The sequence below is a fragment of the Sprattus sprattus genome (genome assembly GCF_963457725.1).
Source record: "Sprattus sprattus genome assembly, chromosome: 1".
Classification (NCBI taxonomy): Eukaryota; Metazoa; Chordata; class Actinopteri; order Clupeiformes; family Clupeidae; genus Sprattus; species Sprattus sprattus.
In genome coordinates this window covers 75,198,026-75,215,525 of record NC_137920.1, presented here as the reverse complement: position 1 = coordinate 75,215,525, position 17,500 = coordinate 75,198,026, and the positions used below count along the sequence as shown (strand labels likewise).

The 17,500-nt window shown below is 44.3% G+C and overlaps 1 protein-coding gene across 1 annotated transcript in view; it reads right to left on the bottom strand.

Moving 5' to 3' along the window:
• sh3pxd2b (SH3 and PX domains 2B) overlaps nucleotides 1–9,822 on the bottom strand; it is a gene marked incomplete at its 3' end in the record, with an annotated part of 48,362 nt that extends 38,540 nt beyond the window's left edge. Inside the window, exons 1-2 of the mRNA XM_080849577.1 lie at nucleotides 9,588–9,822; nucleotides 6,874–6,954 (exon numbers count right to left, since the gene is read on the bottom strand). Coding sequence (XP_080705703.1) covers nucleotides 6,874–6,954; nucleotides 9,588–9,659 — 153 coding nt within the window. The 5' untranslated portion in view covers nucleotides 9,660–9,822. The remainder of the gene's footprint in view (nucleotides 1–6,873; nucleotides 6,955–9,587) is intronic.
• Nucleotides 9,823–17,500: the final 7,678 nt, after the last annotated feature.

Sequence of the window (17,500 nt, the reverse complement as noted above, 5' to 3'; positions counted from 1 at the left end):
TATTTAAGGTTATAAAAAAAGGGTCTCTCTCTGACTTTGTTTACTCTCTAATTCTTTTCCTGCTCCTCAGTAATTCCACACTGGTGGAGAATGGCTTCCACATCAAACAGCCCCTGAGTACAGTCACACACACACACACACACACACACACACACACACACACACACACACACACACACACACACACACACACACACACACACACACACACACACATACACACACACACACAGTCACCCTGAGCTGGCATCGACTCCTCTACTCAGGGACACCCACATAGTTTACTCTCACATTCTCCCGTGAGCTGACCAGTGAAGAAGGAGAAGAAGAACAACAAGAAAAAGAAGAAGAAGAAGAAGAAGAAGAAGAAGAAGAAAAGGAAAAAAAGAGCTCCAGTTGACTTTATTTCTCTACACTCCATAAACAATGACTCGGCTTCTGCAGTGAGGCACGATGCTTCAGTGGAGAAAGGCAAAAGGTGTGCCATTTCAGTTGTCATGACGACCGTGACAAGTTTTGAATCACCAGTAGAGCTCCCAGAACTGCGTTCATTTTGAACCCTAAGGCCAGTCCCACGAGGACTAAGAGCACCAAAGGAAGCATAAGAGGAACAACCCAAAAAGAGAAGCTCTTTCATATCCCTCACACTAAGACTGTACCAGCCCACCCCCCCCCCCCCAACCCCCACCTGGCATCACTGCCCCTGACCCCCACCCCTTCATCCTGTGACTGCTATGCCACTTCATGTGGCATCACTGCCCCTGACCCCCACCCCTTCATCCTGTGACTGCTATGCCACTTCATGTGGCATCACTGCCCCTGACCCCCACCCCTTCATCCTGTGACTGCTATGCCACTTCATGTGGCATCACTGCCCCTGACCCCCACCCCTTCATCCTGTGACTGCTATGCCACTTCATGTGGCATCACTGCCCCTGACCCCCACCCCTTCATCCTGTGACTGCTATGCCACTTCATGTGGCATCACTGCCCCTGACCCCCACCCCTTCATCCTGTGACTGCTATGCCACTTCATGTGGCATCACTGCCCCTGACCCCCACCCCTTCATCTTGTGACTGCTATGCCACTTCATCTGACCGCAGCACTGAATACAGGCTCCCCCTCATCACGCGTAAGTGTGTCACACCACCTGGACCCAGCGCCTCTCTGAGCCACTCAACGCGTCAGACCGTTGGGTCCACTGCTTTTTAATGTACCCAAAGGTAAATACACTACAGACCCCTGAGTCCACTGCTTTTTAATGAACCACGCAGGTAAATACACTAATGAATGAACCACAGTCAGGGCCTTCCTACAGGGTCATCATTAAAACTAAGAGTACCAACAATGTCAAGGAAAGAACGTGTCATTTAAAATGTTCGCCCGATTTTATGAGGTCTTTTGTCCCTTCTTAGTGTTCCACACACATGCACGCACGCACAGACACACACACACACACACACACACACACTTTTAACACCTCGTTCAATGAATCACATTTTAATTGCAATTTTATATTCTATATTAATGTACTATTTATCATCCATAACTTCAAAGACAAGAAATTATTATGACTGCGGGTTTATTTGCATTTGATAGACTAGTCAGACACATACTTTATTCACAAAATCATCAACATCTTCAGACCTTAATATGAATGTATAACAGCATAATTACAAAGGGCAGGATACTTGTAAAAGCGAAAAGTGAAATCTTTCAAGCAAGCCCAAAAGCCTAATTAACCCATATCAATCCCTGAACTCCAGGGGGTCATTCCCATGTGAAATCAACAGAAACCTCCCGGCTGACCACCTTGGGCTTGGCTTCATACTTCATAAATGTTGCCATGGTACTCAACAACTAGTGTGCAGCATTATAAGCCTGTATCCTCTTTCGTTCCAGAGATATGGAGACTTTCAAAAATAGGGTTTGGCCCTTTTTTGAAAGTAAATTGACCTTTTGAGATTGTTTACGTAAACCGATTTGTGACAGTCTTCAATACAACTGAGCATTTCTCCAAAGGAACATGGTACAATCCCTGAAAATGAATTGTTCAAAGGTGATGACATATGGACTAGTTTTTTTGCAATAACATAAAGGCCACACCCTCTTTTTAAAGCCCCCACATCTCAAAAGAAGATACAAGCAGAACATTTAAGCCACCAGTTGCTTTATTTACATAGAGTATGAAGCAAATCCAAGATGGTCAGTGAGGAAAATAGCTCTAATAATCGGTTGCTTTGACATGGAATTACTCAACTCTGCTGTCAAGGATGAAGGAAAAAAGCACAGCACTGAACCAGCTCAGAAGCCAAGAACATCAATTCAGCACAACAGCACTTCTCATGGGAGTGGCTGCCTGGTTTCTCTCACTGAACTCTCCAGCCCGACATCATACTTACAAGCAGACCTTCCTCTACATGAACAAAGAGAGGGGAGGAGGGGCGGGGCGGGGGGGGGGGTTGGGGGGCAGGGGGGGTGTGTGTGGGCGGGCGGGCGGACGGAGCAACACATGACAGCCATCTGTCTCTGGGGAAGGGGCAAGATTTCCCTTAACGCACTCCTCCGGTGCCAGGACTGGGAATACCAGCAAACAAATGCAGCGCTCCGTAATTACAGCCATATGCTTCCAGAGCCACTCCCGTTTTAAGCACCGCTCATCACAGACACATGACCCACCAAGCAACCGGCCGGCCAGCAGGCAGACTGACTGACTGACTGACTGACTGACTGACTGACTGACTGACTGACTGACTGACTGACTGACTGACTGACTGACTGACGGAAGGACGAAGAGGAGGAGTATGTGGAAGAGGAGGAGGAGGAGGAGAAGAGCAGAAAAACAGACCCATCCTGAGAGCAGTGTGTCATCTGACATCACACAGGGACTAGTCTTCAGTTAATTACCGTCTGTTGACTCGGTACTATAACAACAAGAGCGAGCAAATATGTTTGCTCACTTATAGCTTTTAGTTTGGTCTTTGCCTAATAAGAGGATAATATTGTCAACAAAAAATATAAATATATTTGTTTTCTCTATAAAGGCTTTGACATAAATACAACAAATTCCACATCTATGCTGTGGTATACCACACAATATTTGTTTCCTGAACCAAGCCTAACAATACTAACCTTTAACCGTGGGTAGACTGGCTAAACATCAAAAAGCCTTCAAGGAGCATTTATTCAGCAAGTATGACAGGAAATCAACTCAAGAAACTAGGAAACACCCAAGATTGAACTACTATTTCAACACCTAAAATGAGATCAACAATAGTTTTAACAGGGTTTAGCCCTGGCTATGATGTCCACTTTACAGTACCAGACTGAAGTGCCTGGCATATAAAATCAAACAAATGCTGGATATATACTGTATGTTTACATAAATATATGTCCATAACTCTCTGACTCAGTGCCATGTTTTGAGTAACTTAAGATAAGCACTGCGACACGTCACAGGAGATTTGATGTTAATGTTGCTCCTCATTCATCAAGGTTTTAAGTTACTACAAGTGAAGCACAGCAAATGACCCAGAGAGGCCGAAGAGCTCTGCTAATATTTGCCAGCCCACTGCGGGCGAACACATGATCTGGTATTGCTTGGGGCGCGGCCCAATAGAATGTGCTGGAAATCTATAACGGGTATACAGTAAGTTAACGGGTCAGATTCGCTTGGTCAGACAGTGTGCTTATTCAGAGGAGTGCTTCCACTCGTCTAGCCTATATCCTCTGGAAGTGGGCGTGGTCATGCAGCACACACAACGACCTCATGCATAGGCCGTATGAAGTCTGTCTCCCCTCGGGCCACATAGGAGACAACATGAGTGAGACTCAGAGACCTCAATAATGACTTAATCTGTTGTAAAGTTCACCCTGTCCCCCCATACACAGACATAGAGAGACAGAGGCAGAGACAGAGACAGAAACACACACACACACACACACACACACACACACCCCTTAAATCAGCAATAAATGAACCACTGGAATGAAACAAATACCTACACATGCACACACATGCACACACATACACACACACACACACAAATATACCAACTCACACACATGCTTACTTCAGCAGCAATCATGCAATCGTAATGACACGCACACACACACACACATGCACATGCGCATACACACACACGCAGACAGGCACACACGCGCACATACACACACGCACACAGAGAGCACATAAATGCCTCTTAATGGAACAGGCGTCACTGTAAACATTTGGCCAAGGAGCCCGGTCCGAAAGCTCAGCAAAGCATGTGCAAACTTGTTGGAGGCGTATTTCCTGTGGCTGACTGTGCCTGCCCTCAGTGCGATGTGCTGGGTCAGCATGTGCTTCCCCAACAGTTGACGTTTTACTGGGGAAAAGATGTATCAAAGAAAGACGGGAAACCAGAACTGAGCTGAGACAAAAAGGCTCCCCTTTCTAGTAGTCATGGTGAGATTCTGGACCGATACCCGGAAACCTTTTCCAAAAGCCATAAACAATGTCAGACACCAGCGGAGGGAGGGAATGAGAAAGGGGGAGAAGAGATAGAGAAAGGAGGGAGGGAATGATAGGGGAAGAAGAGCTAGAGAAAGAAAGGGGGGAATGAAAGAGGAGGAAGAGATAGAGAAAGGAGGAAGAGAATGATTGGGGGAGAAGAGAAAGAGAAAGAAAGGGGGGAATGAAAGAGGAAGAAGAGATAGAGAAAGGTGGAAGAGAATGAAAGAGGAGGAAGAGATATAAAAAGAAAGGGGGAATGAAAGAGGAAGAAGAGATAGAGAAAGGTGGAAGAGAATGAAAGAGGGAGGACACAGAAAAAGGAGTCAAATCAACAGTGAAGGATGAGAGTCTGAGAGAAAAACACTTGAAAGGCCAAAAATCACCCATTGCCAAAAACACTGACAACCGTTTTCTAATCATTTCTCACAGTCATCTTACGCAACTATGCTTCACTGTGTGTGAATGAAGCTGACGCATGCAGTCAATCATGTACCACTTTTGGAGACGACAGTTTAACTGATCTCGCCAAGCCTCAAAGAGGCCTCTTCCTTTATGCATCACTCATCACTCATCACCTGGATACCCTTTCAAGGGTACAACAAAATATCTACGCTTTAAGCAACACTGCGTAACAATATGTCACTTTTTGAGGTATGTTAGCATATTGAGCAACTACTTTTGATATGATATTCAAAATCGTTTTGGACCGATTTACACACAGCTGCCGTTTTGACTAGCCAGCCAGGCAATGCATTGTATGTAGTTCTGTGGTCCACGATGGAACACACGGCGGAAATGAAAACAAAAAGCTTTCACAGCACATCACCAAAAATCTCACCAAAAGCATGCATGGTACCATGCAGTTAGCATCTTCGCAAGCTTTTATCCGTGCCAACTGGGCTGTTGGTGGTGTTTTTTCAGGCTTTTTTAGATAGTGAGTTCACTAGCCAGAACTCCTTAATGCTGCTTTAACTCTCACATTCAAGCATAAACCCTGAACTTTTACTAAGATGAGGGAATGGCTCCCTTGGCAGTACTTTTATACTAAACTTTCATATAGTTCTCCAGGTTTATATGTATATCTTTTGACATCACATTTCATAACATCCCATGAGAGTTTTATACTAAACTTCCATATCGCTCTTCAGGTTTATATGTATATCTTATGACATCATATTTCAAATCATCCCATGAGAGTAATAACTTTCATTCCACCATTGCCTGGCATATTAAATCAAACAAATGCTGAATATATACTGTATGTACATATAAATATATGGCCATAACTCTCTAACTCGGTCAGTGGCATGTTTTGAGTGACTTAAGATAAGCACTGCGACACGTCACAGGACATTTGATGTTAATGTTGCTCCTCATTCATCAAGGTTAAGTTACTTCAAGTGAAGCACAGCGAATGACCCAGAGAGGCCGAACAGCTCTGATGAATGATTACTGAAGACAGCTTAGGTTTATTGGGATGGTAAAAACGCTGTCCTGCTCGAATGTCCTTTTTTGGCCAAGATGCAGTGGAGATATTTGTGGCCAAAAAGGGCTTTTGTGTCTCTTACTTCTCTAAAAACGTCTGCTTTCCTTTGAAGGCCACAAATCAATGAAATTACAAAGAAAGGCAGAAACGTGTTGTTTTCTTTAGATAAGATGGCACTGACAGAGGACTGTCTTGGGTGGAGCAGAGGACTGAGAAGACTAAAGAGCTTCTCCCTGGTACGAACAACCTTCCAAAGTGACATCCAAGTCCAAAATAGACATTTCTGAGGTTTTAAAACTGCGTCCGTTTCCAGCTCTAAATTCTCCATTAGTTCATTTTCCGAATCTGCTTTTGTAATTTTAAAGCCTGATCGACAAAAACATCTGCATCAAATAGTAAAACTGTTAAACTATATATATATATAAAAAAAAAAAAAAGTGCTGTACAAGACGTCCTAGATTAGTAGCAAACGGTGACTTTGAGACAAAAAATAAGTCAAACATTCATGATAAAAGAACATACTCCTGCTTGCTGTTTAACTGATGAATAACGGATATCTAACTGTTTTTTATACTCTGCGTAGGAAACACCATGTGAGGGGGCCCGTGGGTGAAATGTAGGCATTTGTGCATTCTGATAGTCTTATCTGTTCATGTCAAAGAAAAATACGACTTCATGAAAAATAACACACCTGTAGATTAAGTGTTCATGTCAAAGAAGAATATATCTTGATGAAAATAACACACCTGTAGATTAAGTGTTCATGTCAAAGAAGAATACATCTTGATGAAAATAACACACCTGTAGATTAAGTGTTCGTCAAAGAAGAATATAAGTTGTAGATTAAGTGTTCATGTCAAAGAAAAATACAACTTGATGAAAATAACACACCTGTAGATCGAAGAATTTACTGTATCTCCTGTAGATGACCTCGGTGCTGCCATCGGACCAGAAGACTTTGATGAGGTAAACCTGGGATCGGAAGAGATGGGGGGGAAATGTTGGCTCAGTTCAATCATGTATACATCTCAATTACACATAATCACATCATTAAACCAGATTTCTGCAGCTACATACATTATCCATGAATGTTCCACAGAAACCATTGTTGAAGATACAAAGTGCTATGTTAATTTGAAACATAGTGGATCTGTTTTGGGTTTGGATAATGTAGATTACTTTTTAAATTCTGTTTGAGCACATGTTTTCACATGTCAGTGACTTGGTTTAGCACAAAAGCATCACCACCACAAAAGCTTGTGTAACTTTAGATTGCCCCATCGAATGTGATGCAATAGCACACAGATACAGACACAGGGGCAGTGTGGCAGCGTGGCTGGTTGGCCTCACGCGGTCTCATCCTCTCACACTGACCACAGGAGGTACATCCTGTGAGGTCACACCAGGGAACAGCTTCCCGCTACCCCCCCCCCCCCCCTCCCTCACTTCTGTGCCTCCACAACCTCACACACACACACACACACACACACACACACACACACACACACACACACACGCACACACACGCACACACACACACGCACACACACGCACACACACACACACACGCACACACACACACGCACACACACGCACACACACGCACACACGCACACACACGCACACACGCACACACGCGCACACACGCACACACGCGCGCAGACAAAGGGCTTCATTATGATGACACATATGATTCAGACCAGGCTTGTGTCATCCATACGAGAAAACTGTTGAGTCTGTCCTCCTGAAGCAGTCTTCAAAGAACACGGGGGGGGGGGGGGGGGGTGGAAACGGGCTGGCATTTATACTTGTTTAACTTAGCTCAAATAGTTTATCTTTCAGTGGCCGCGTGTTGTGCCGGCTTTGTTGTTCTTCTGTGACAAATCATCTCATATCCGCGACGATTCATTTGTCAACAGTCTTTGTTATTTTTCCAAGAGCATGCCACTGTGAATTTGCAAAAGAAATAAAGTGAACTCTGTAAGAAAAGTTAAATATAGTGACTTGCAGTTGACGGTTTTCGAAAAGTATGACAACACGAAATAAGGCCTGACACTGGTACTTATAAAATGTATTGGCATGAGAATAAGAAGGAAACGGTTGACACAGCCTAGGACCATTTCATTGTCCATGAATCATCCGCCATCTAATATCCTCAGAAGGAAATGGAAGAGGAGGGGGAAACACCTCCATTGTAAAGTCTCAATATTATTGGACATCATTCACTGACAGGTACAAAAACCAATTAAACCTGAAGAATTTGTGGCCTTCTGCTGTGTGACACAATGGTCAGCTGGATGAAATAAACGTCCAACACTTTCCTCTGAGGAGAGGGGGCGGGGGGGGGGGGGGGGGGGAGAGAGAAACAACAGGCCAGAGCAGTGATAGGAAACTACATTGTGATTCTGTCTGGCTTATTGCTTCTACTGGCAAACATCCCAGGCTTCTTATAAGCAGCCCTCTCACTGAGGACAAAGTTACTGAGGGTTGGGGTTAGAGAGGAGAACGCAGACTGTACGTGTCTGTGTGTGAGTGTGTGAGTGTGTGTGTGTGTGTGTGTGTGTGTGTGTGTGTGTGTGTGTGTGTGTGTGTGTGTGTGTGAGTATGAGTATGAGTATGAGTGTGAGAGTGTGTGTGTGTGTGTGTGTGTGAGTATGAAAGTGTGTGTGTGTGTGTGTGTGTGTGTGTGTGTGTGTGTGTGTGTGTGTGTGTGTGTGTGTGTGTGTGTGTGTGTGTATCCAAGAGAGAGAGAGAGAGAGAGAGAGAGTCAGAGGAGCACTGGACAGAAAATAATTGACTCCCCACCAAATAAGTTGAAGAGGGCTTGGAGTCGAACGCTGCAACTCTGCATGGCCATATTATGTCATTGCATTCATTCCATAGAGTGGGTAGGGCTGGTCCCAGTGGCATCATTCATCAGACCTAACTGTGTGTCGTTGCCAAACAGCACTTACAGTTACCGGAATGCAGAACAAAAGCCAAAACAATGATAACAACAAACCAGAAACAACTGTAGCTGTAGTAACGTGGCTATGAATACAGAGCTGCTTTAATATTACAGTCAGTATCGTGGCAGTGTAAAGCTCAAACTTTCATAGATGGTGGTGGTGGGGGGGATGGGAAGGAGGGAGGGAAGTCCACACAAAAGAGTCCTCTTGGAAAGGAGCGGCTCTGGCATTTGCAGATGTTGAGGCCTTGGGAAAAACCTCTGGAATTGTTCGTGCATGCTACAGCCTAACGGCTTAACAGTAACAGAGGCGTAAGGGTGCAGTTCAGATAAAGACGCTCTACAGCTCTGGTGTTTAAATTTGACCTCATCACTGACTTTTCTCCCCAGATGTTTGTGATTCACTAGAAACACTACACTAGTCCGAAGGAGTCAACCACATTGCTGACCAAATTAAACTTCAAAAACAACTTGGTTTTGTATTAAATGTAATTTGATACTCTCAAAGGAGATTTTTCCTTCTCTTCTTTGTTGAACAGTTCCGTGCATGTTGGGCTACCAAAGACCAAGCAACTAAGGGGTTGAAGCAAACAGTGAGCTTATTGACACACACCATGACATGTTTAAGAAAGCCTGTGAGACATTGTCAGCGACTTACATAGTGTTTGCTGGGGTTTCTCCTCTTCTGCACATCTTGAACTGTTACTTCGTGAACGGTCCGCCTCGGCATGATGCAGTCAAACGTGAATTGCACTAAGAATTGCGGTCCAGCTCAACAGCGATCCGAACTAAATCCAAAGTATCCTCAGTAACTTATCACCATTCGCGGGTTGGAATCGTGATAAAAAAAAAACAGTCGCCTGCGTTCAATTCATGTGCATAGTCCACGTCGAGTTTCCTGTAACACATTAGGCAGCGGCTCCTTTCTTTTTCCCGTCCTGTTTGTTGGCCCAGGCCTGGACCAAAACTCCCAGCCTATCCTAGCTCACCGAGACTAATTCGATAGCTGTGAGGTCTGCGGAGCCCGGCCCTGGTCGCTCTTAAAGGAGACGCGCTCACAGTGAGCCGTGTCAGAAAGGAGGTTTGTTTATACATTGGCCTATGGTTTTAGTTAGCTTTCAAATGCAAACTATACCATTCTTAAAAACATTTGTGTGTGTTATGTGGAATATTAAACTATAAAACTGTAAATGTGTATTTTGAAATTGTATTTCCACAACTGAGCAAGTCTGTGTAACAGAACCAGGGGTTTGTCTACATTTCTACAAAGTTTAGGGAGTTTTCGGACGGAGGTTGGCAGTAATAAGTTGCCTGTGGTCTGATTACAATAACGGCTATTTGTTGTCGTCAGAGAATGTGGTGACGCTGACAACTTGGCATATAGAAACCCAATGTTTTTTGTCAAAATGGATGGTGTTGCATGTGGAGCCCAGTAGCTGAAATTTCAGGTGGCAGTTTGGCTAATATTTTACCAGTTACCCCCAGAAACACTCAATCAAAGATCATGTGTTCAGCTCTAGGCAACTACTGTAGCCCAGACCACACAGTAGAGGTGAATGAATGATTCCTTGTGTTTGACTATGTGCACTGCCAAAGTTCCTCAAGACCCAACACACGTGTTTGTAAAGACTGAGCTCCAATAAGAGACTGACATTTTTTTTAAGATTATAGTGTTTACAGGATATCAAAATCCCTATCATGTTAAGAGTATTAGTCTATACCTGTAGTGGGAAGTACAGAACAGCACAAAACCATCTGAGACTCATCATGAAAATAAATAAGTTTAAGCCGGGACGGGCAATCTTATTTGACCACAGATCTGTCATTTGTTATAGATAAGGCTTCTCCTACAATAACATAACGTACAGTATACAGATTTCGCAGAAAAAGTAAATGTCTTCTATGATAAATAGCAAAACTTGTGGTCTCTCTTGTGGTAGGAACCCATTCATCTATTTTTATACCACATGATAAATACATTTAAGGTAGCACTCAAGTCCTAAGTACAGCCAGGTCTACCACTCTTCTGACGCTTGCTCTCACTATGAGAAATCATTTTGCAAAGTAATACAATGTGGTTTATAAAGTAAAGTGACAGTTTATTATGATTCTTTACTATCTGCAACAGTTTTGCCTTTCATTATTGCTTTGTACACAACTGTCTGAGAGGAATGTTTACAAACAGCTTAGTAAGTGAGCTAGAAGTGAGTCGTCTGCAAAAAATAAAATACACATCTACTGCCATCTTGTGGTTGTTAATAGTAGTAAAGCATAGAAATATCTGCATTGAATCAATGTATAATGTTTAGAATGCAACCTCAATGAATAACAATATCTGTCGGCGCCTTCTGCAACACATTACCTCATTGAATAACAATATCTGTCGGCGCCTTCTGCAACACATTACCTCATTGAATAACAATATCTGTCTGCGCCTTCTGCACCACTGTGAAGTAAGTAGGCATTATAAAGCTACCCTGGTTATGGCAGAAACATTGACAGCTGTTCTGTTGAAAGCTCTTCTGTGGTAAACAATGATAGACACACTGCAATGTTACACTGCAATATTACTTAACCTGCACTCGCAGCAGTTACATTACTGCACTTTTTTTCCCCCTCTCTATTTATTATGTAAAGTACTAAAAGAGTATTTATTGTTACACCAGGTCTCTATTGCTCATAGCTTGACTGTTCTCCCCCATGTACAGTACGTCGCTTTGGATAAAAGCGTCTGCTAAATGACTAAATATAAATGTAAATATTACACCAGCAGGAAGCCAGGCTTACTGCCACATTACTCTACGTATACAACAACCCTCACAGGCCTGTTCTACAATCCTGTCCGCTGATGTTTCAGAGGAGTGGTGTGGGGTCGGACAGGTCCACTGATGTTTCAGAGGAGTGGTGTGGGGTCGGACAGGTCCACTGATCTTTCAGAGGAGGGGTGTGGGGTCGGACAGGTCCACTGATGTTTCAGAGGAGGGGTGTGGGGTCGGACAGGTCCACTGATGTTTCAGAGGAGTGGTGTGGGGTCGGACAGGTCCATTGATCTTTCAGAGGAGGGGTGTGGGGTCGGACAGGTCCACTGATGGTTCAGATGAAGGGTGTGGGGTCGGACAGGTCCACTGATGTTTCAGAGGAGGGGTGTGGGGTCGGACAGGTCCACTGATGGTTCAGATGAAGGGTGTGGGGTCGGACAGGTCCACTGATGTTTCAGAGGAGGGGTGTGGGGTCGGACAGGTCCACTCATGTTTCAGAGGAGGGGTGTGGGGTCGGACAGGTCCACTGATGTTTCAGAGGAGGGGTGTGGGGTTCGGACAGGTCCACTGATGTTTCAGAGGAAGGGTGTGGGGTCGGACAGGTCACACATCTGCAGCTCCAGATGTGAGGTGATGCCGGAGAAGCGCTCCTGCAGAGGCAGCAGGTAGCCCAGCGTCTGGCCCTGGGTGATGGGCCCGGTGTAGCGGTGGGGGCGGACGTTGAAGATCTTCACACAGTGCGCTGCAGAAGCAAACCAGACAGGCCGCACGGCACGCCATGTGTCAGGCGTCTTAAAAACGCTTTGATGATTTGTGCCTGATACAACCCATGTCTATTACCCCCCCCCCATAAGAGAGGGAGGGGGGAGGGGGGGGGGGGGGGCGTACCCCTCCCATGATGCCGTTCACTGCCTCTCTGCATTTATTACGTGTTTGTTCAGTAAGAAACGCTGCTTGCTAATCCGCATTGCTTACTCTAATAGCGATGCCGTGCTCCACTCTAATGATGGTCATTAGCGTGGAACGATTATGAGTTTTTTTTGCCTTTGATGGGATTTCATAAATTCCAAGGTCCTGATGTCAAAGGCAATGAGAAGTTCAGGGAGATCTCAGCCCTCCTCCGCGCTCTCCCCTAATCCTCCGAAATCAGCCCTAGCTTCCTCTCTAATGAGATATTAGCCCTGGACGTGCCCTGCGCTAACACTGCGTGGGGGTTTCTGGTTCGCTTTTGTAAAGGGAGGCCAAGGGAAAAAGCTGCGCAGGCCGTTGTGTTCTACCTTTTCCTATTAATGATCTTCTTTATCTCCTTCGGCCATTGGAGCGTATGCCTTGCCCTGATTGGGGAAAGTCTCCATGATTCTTTTCACCAAGATTCATGTCTGTGCCTTGAGAACTCTAGCGCCACCAATGGGTTAAAGTTGGAGGTGCATTTATGCTTGTTAATGCAATGTTAATGTAAAATGCACAATGATATCCCAGTGGCAGGCTTGTGATGACTGTCAAACTTGGTTGGAAAAAGAAACATGCCCTTTGAACTCTAATCAGTTTCCACTTTTCTGTGTTGTGAACAATTGCTAAGTGAACAATCAGACAAGTGAAGAAAAGTAAAACACAGACAAAATGTCAGCTCGGCAAGGATGACACACTTCTACAGGCGTCTCCACAGATCATTCCTCCCTGTAATCTCTCTGTGCTCAGTTTCAGTCCTTTGGAGTCCTTACGACTTCTAAAGCGCCTGCTTGCCAGAAAATGACTTCTGTGGCTTTCAGACTTGAGGCGAAAGAACAGAAAGAATCTGGCAGGGCAGATGTTCTCACCGCAGGTCCCCACGCTCATTTCAGTCGGGATAAAAGAGAGAGGAGGCTAAGACGCACACCTACACATAAAATCAGCCAATCAAAAAAAAATAAGCCACAAATGCTTGATGTAATGCCCATGTTTTTAGATAGGAATGCTTTAAGTGAAATAAATGGCATTTAGTCAAGTAGATGGCAATTGAAAGACAGTAAGACTTCACTAGTGGAAATAGTTTGCCACCGAATGAGCTCTATATGAACCTGGGCCTAGTTTCCCGATAACGACGTATCTTAACGGCCTACGTGGATTTTGGCGACACCCTGCGCTAACACTGCGTGGGGGTTTCTGGTTCGCTTTTGTAAAGGGAGGCCAAGGGAAAAAGCTGCGCAGGCCGTTGTGTTCTACCTTTTCCTATTAATGATCTTCTTTATCTCCTTCGGCCATTGGAGCGTATGCCTTGCCCTGATTGGGGAAAGTCTCCATGATTCTTTTCACCAAGATTCATGTCTGTGCCTTGAGAACTCTAGCGCCACCAATGGGTTAAAGTTGGAGGTGCATTTATGCTTGTAACTTTAAAGCCATATGCTCAGTAATAAAAAATGCTACCAAATGCATTCCTTACTCATCCTCTCTCATTCAGGACAATCAGGTAGATGCACCTTGGTAAGGAAAATTTCCACGTCCGGAATCACCACTGTCAGGCTCATACTCTGAGAAGAGTTAATGTAAGACAGTAGACTTACCAGAATTGGAGAGTTTAACGCCATCAAACTGGATGCCATCAGTTCCGCGGCGGCCAACGGGACCACCCAATGTACCGGTGAAAGGTGCATTGATGTTGCCGTAATCATCACACACAACGTCAACTCCTTTGTGAAGAGCATCATTTCTGCAAGACGTAAATGAGCCAATAACATTAACAGCCTTATATGCAAAGCATTTGATAAAACCGTGCTTCTGCCTTATGCAACTCTTACACTGAAAGAGAAAATTGAAAGTAAAATGCACAATGTTAATGTAGAATGCACAATGTTAATGTAGAATGCACAATGTTAATGTAGAATGCACAATGTTAATGTAGAATGCACAATGTCAATGTAGAATGCACAATGTTAATGTAGAATGCACAATGTTAATGTAGAATGCACAATGTTAATGAAGAATGCACAATGTTAATGTAGAATGCACAATGTTAATGTAGAATGCACAATGTCAATGTAAAATGCACAATGTTGTTGTAAAATGCACAACGTTAATGTAAAATGCACAATGTTAATGTAAAATGCACAATGTCAATGTAAAATGCACAACGTCAATGTAAAATGCACAATGTTATTGTAAAATGCACAATGTCAATGTAAAATGCACAATGTCAATGTAAAATGCACAATGTTATTGTAAAATGCACAATGTCAATGTAAAATGCACAATGTCAATGTAAAATGCACAATGTTATTGTAAAATGCACAACGTTAATGTAAAATGCACAATGTTAATGTAAAATGCACAATGTTATTGTAAAATGCACAATGTCAATGTAAAATGCACAATGTCAATGTAAAATGCACAATGTTATTGTAAAATGCACAACGTTAATGTAAAATGCACAATGTTAATGTAAAATGCACAATGTTAATGTAAAATGCACAATGATATCCCAGTGGCAGGCTTGTGATGACTGTCAAACTTGGTTGGAAAAAGAAACATGCCCTTTGAACTCTAATCAGTTTCCACTTTTCTGTGTTGTGAACAATTGCTAAGTGAACAATCAGACAAGTGAAGAAAAGTAAAACACAGACAAAATGTCAGCTCGGCAAGGATGACACACTTCTACAGGCGTCTCCACAGATCATTCCTCCCTGTAATCTCTCTGTGCTCAGTTTCAGTCCTTTGGAGTCCTTACGACTTCTAAAGCGCCTGCTTGCCAGAAAATGACTTCTGTGGCTTTCAGACTTGAGGCGAAAGAACAGAAAGAATCTGGCAGGGCAGATGTTCTCACCGCAGGTCCCCACGCTCATTTCAGTCGGGATAAAAGAGAGAGGAGGCTAAGACGCACACCTACACATAAAATCAGCCAATCAAAAAAAAATAAGCCACAAATGCTTGATGTAATGCCCATGTTTTTAGATAGGAATGCTTTAAGTGAAATAAATGGCATTTAGTCAAGTAGATGGCAATTGAAAGACAGTAAGACTTCACTAGTGGAAATAGTTTGCCACCGAATGAGCTCTATATGAACCTGGGCCTAGTTTCCCGATAACGACGTATCTTAACGGCCTACGTGGATTTTGGCGACATCATAGACTCATCATTGCCGTAGGTGCGGCGTCGGGAAACCGCTCTGCAATATTCCTCTTGCGACCGATTTCAAGTCCTTTTTAGCGTTCGGGAAACTGGGCCCTGTCCTCTCTCGTATGATCAGCATCTTTATACCAAACTACATATAATGCTCTAATGTGCAAAGTCACAGTTTGCATAATAGTAGTAATGCTCTCAAATATATACAAATACAAAGTACACAAACAGAAATGCAACATAAACACAACACGCCCACACATACATACACACACACACACACACTGGCAGGCATGACCAGTATTCACATCACACACTCAGGGAGAGCCGGTCCCAGGCCAGATGAGGGCAGTGTGCTGCTCTCTGTGGGGAGTGAGACAGCGCTGCCAGAGGTAGACTACCTGACAGAGTTGAAAGCTCCACAGCCAAACCCGTCGCAGGCCCTCACTCGATTGTGATGGTGCCCAGCACAGAACACATTCCAGGCCCCTGCTGCAGAGAGGAGGGGAAAGAGAGAGAAAGAGAGAGAAGCATTTCAGCATGTGTGACTCCATGGGAGATGTTTACAGGTTTTATAAAAATGAATAAAAGTTGGAAATGTAGATGTTTAGAACCGGTGTTCCCGGTGATGCAGAGAACCTGGCATGCAGCACTGGCGCCCGGGCGAGCCGGCACACTTCTCCTTTAGGTATCTGCCTTGGCACACGTAGGTGTTGCGTTGGCATATGCCACCGATGGCAGAGCAGCCCGCGTCGTTCCGCGGCCCTGTGGTTTTCCTTTCACTCTTTGCCACTTTGCCGCTCCCCGTCCTCTTGGCTTGGCCTTTGTTCTGCCCGGTCCCGCTCCTGGTTGGCGCTCGGGCTGTGGATGCCACGCTGCTGGTGATGCCGCTGCTGGTGATGCCGCTCCCGCTGCGCACTTTGTTGTGGGAAGACACATCTCCCTTTTGTTCTTTTTTCACCTTCCCCTCTCTCTCTCTCTCCATCCCCAGGCCGAGGCCTAGCAGAAGCACTTGAAATGCAAAAAAAAAGAAAAACGAAAAAAAACCAAATAGGTGGAAGAAAAAAGACAAAGTAGATGAAGAATACAGGATTACATTACAGAGACGGAAAAAAAAAGAAGACGAAGTTTGCGTCACTTCTGAAAATGTGGCAGGGATTATCCAAGATTATCTCAGTGGCAAAATACACACTTCAAAGAGAAGGTTTACCAGGTTGAGTGTGGGAGCTCAATGGGTCACAGAGAGTGTGTGAGAGGTTCTCTTCCGCTAACCCCTTCCCTTCATAAACATATATTTGATCATTCATTAAGGGCCTCGGCACCACTGACTTGAGTGAATCTTCTGCCTCTCTACTGGCGTCAGAGGACAGGGGGCAGCAGGGTAATTGAAATGGGCTGTTTATCAAGGTATTATTTTTTTCTCTCACAGATGAATTCTCTCAAGACCATGTTATACAATGATAATCTAGAAAAACACACCAGCGCACACACACTATGAATTTAATTACCTCCACTTCCTTGAGAAGTTGATGGACACTGTGCAGAGATAAAGAACACTGGATGGTTGTAGTTAGTAGCTGTCTCTCTCTCTCTCTCTTTATCTCTCTCTCTCTCCCTCTCTCTCTCTCTCTCTCTCTCTCTCTTTTTATCTCTCTCTCTCTCACTCTTTATCTCTCTCTCTCTCTCCCTCTCTCTCTCTCTCTCTCTCTCTCTCTCTCTC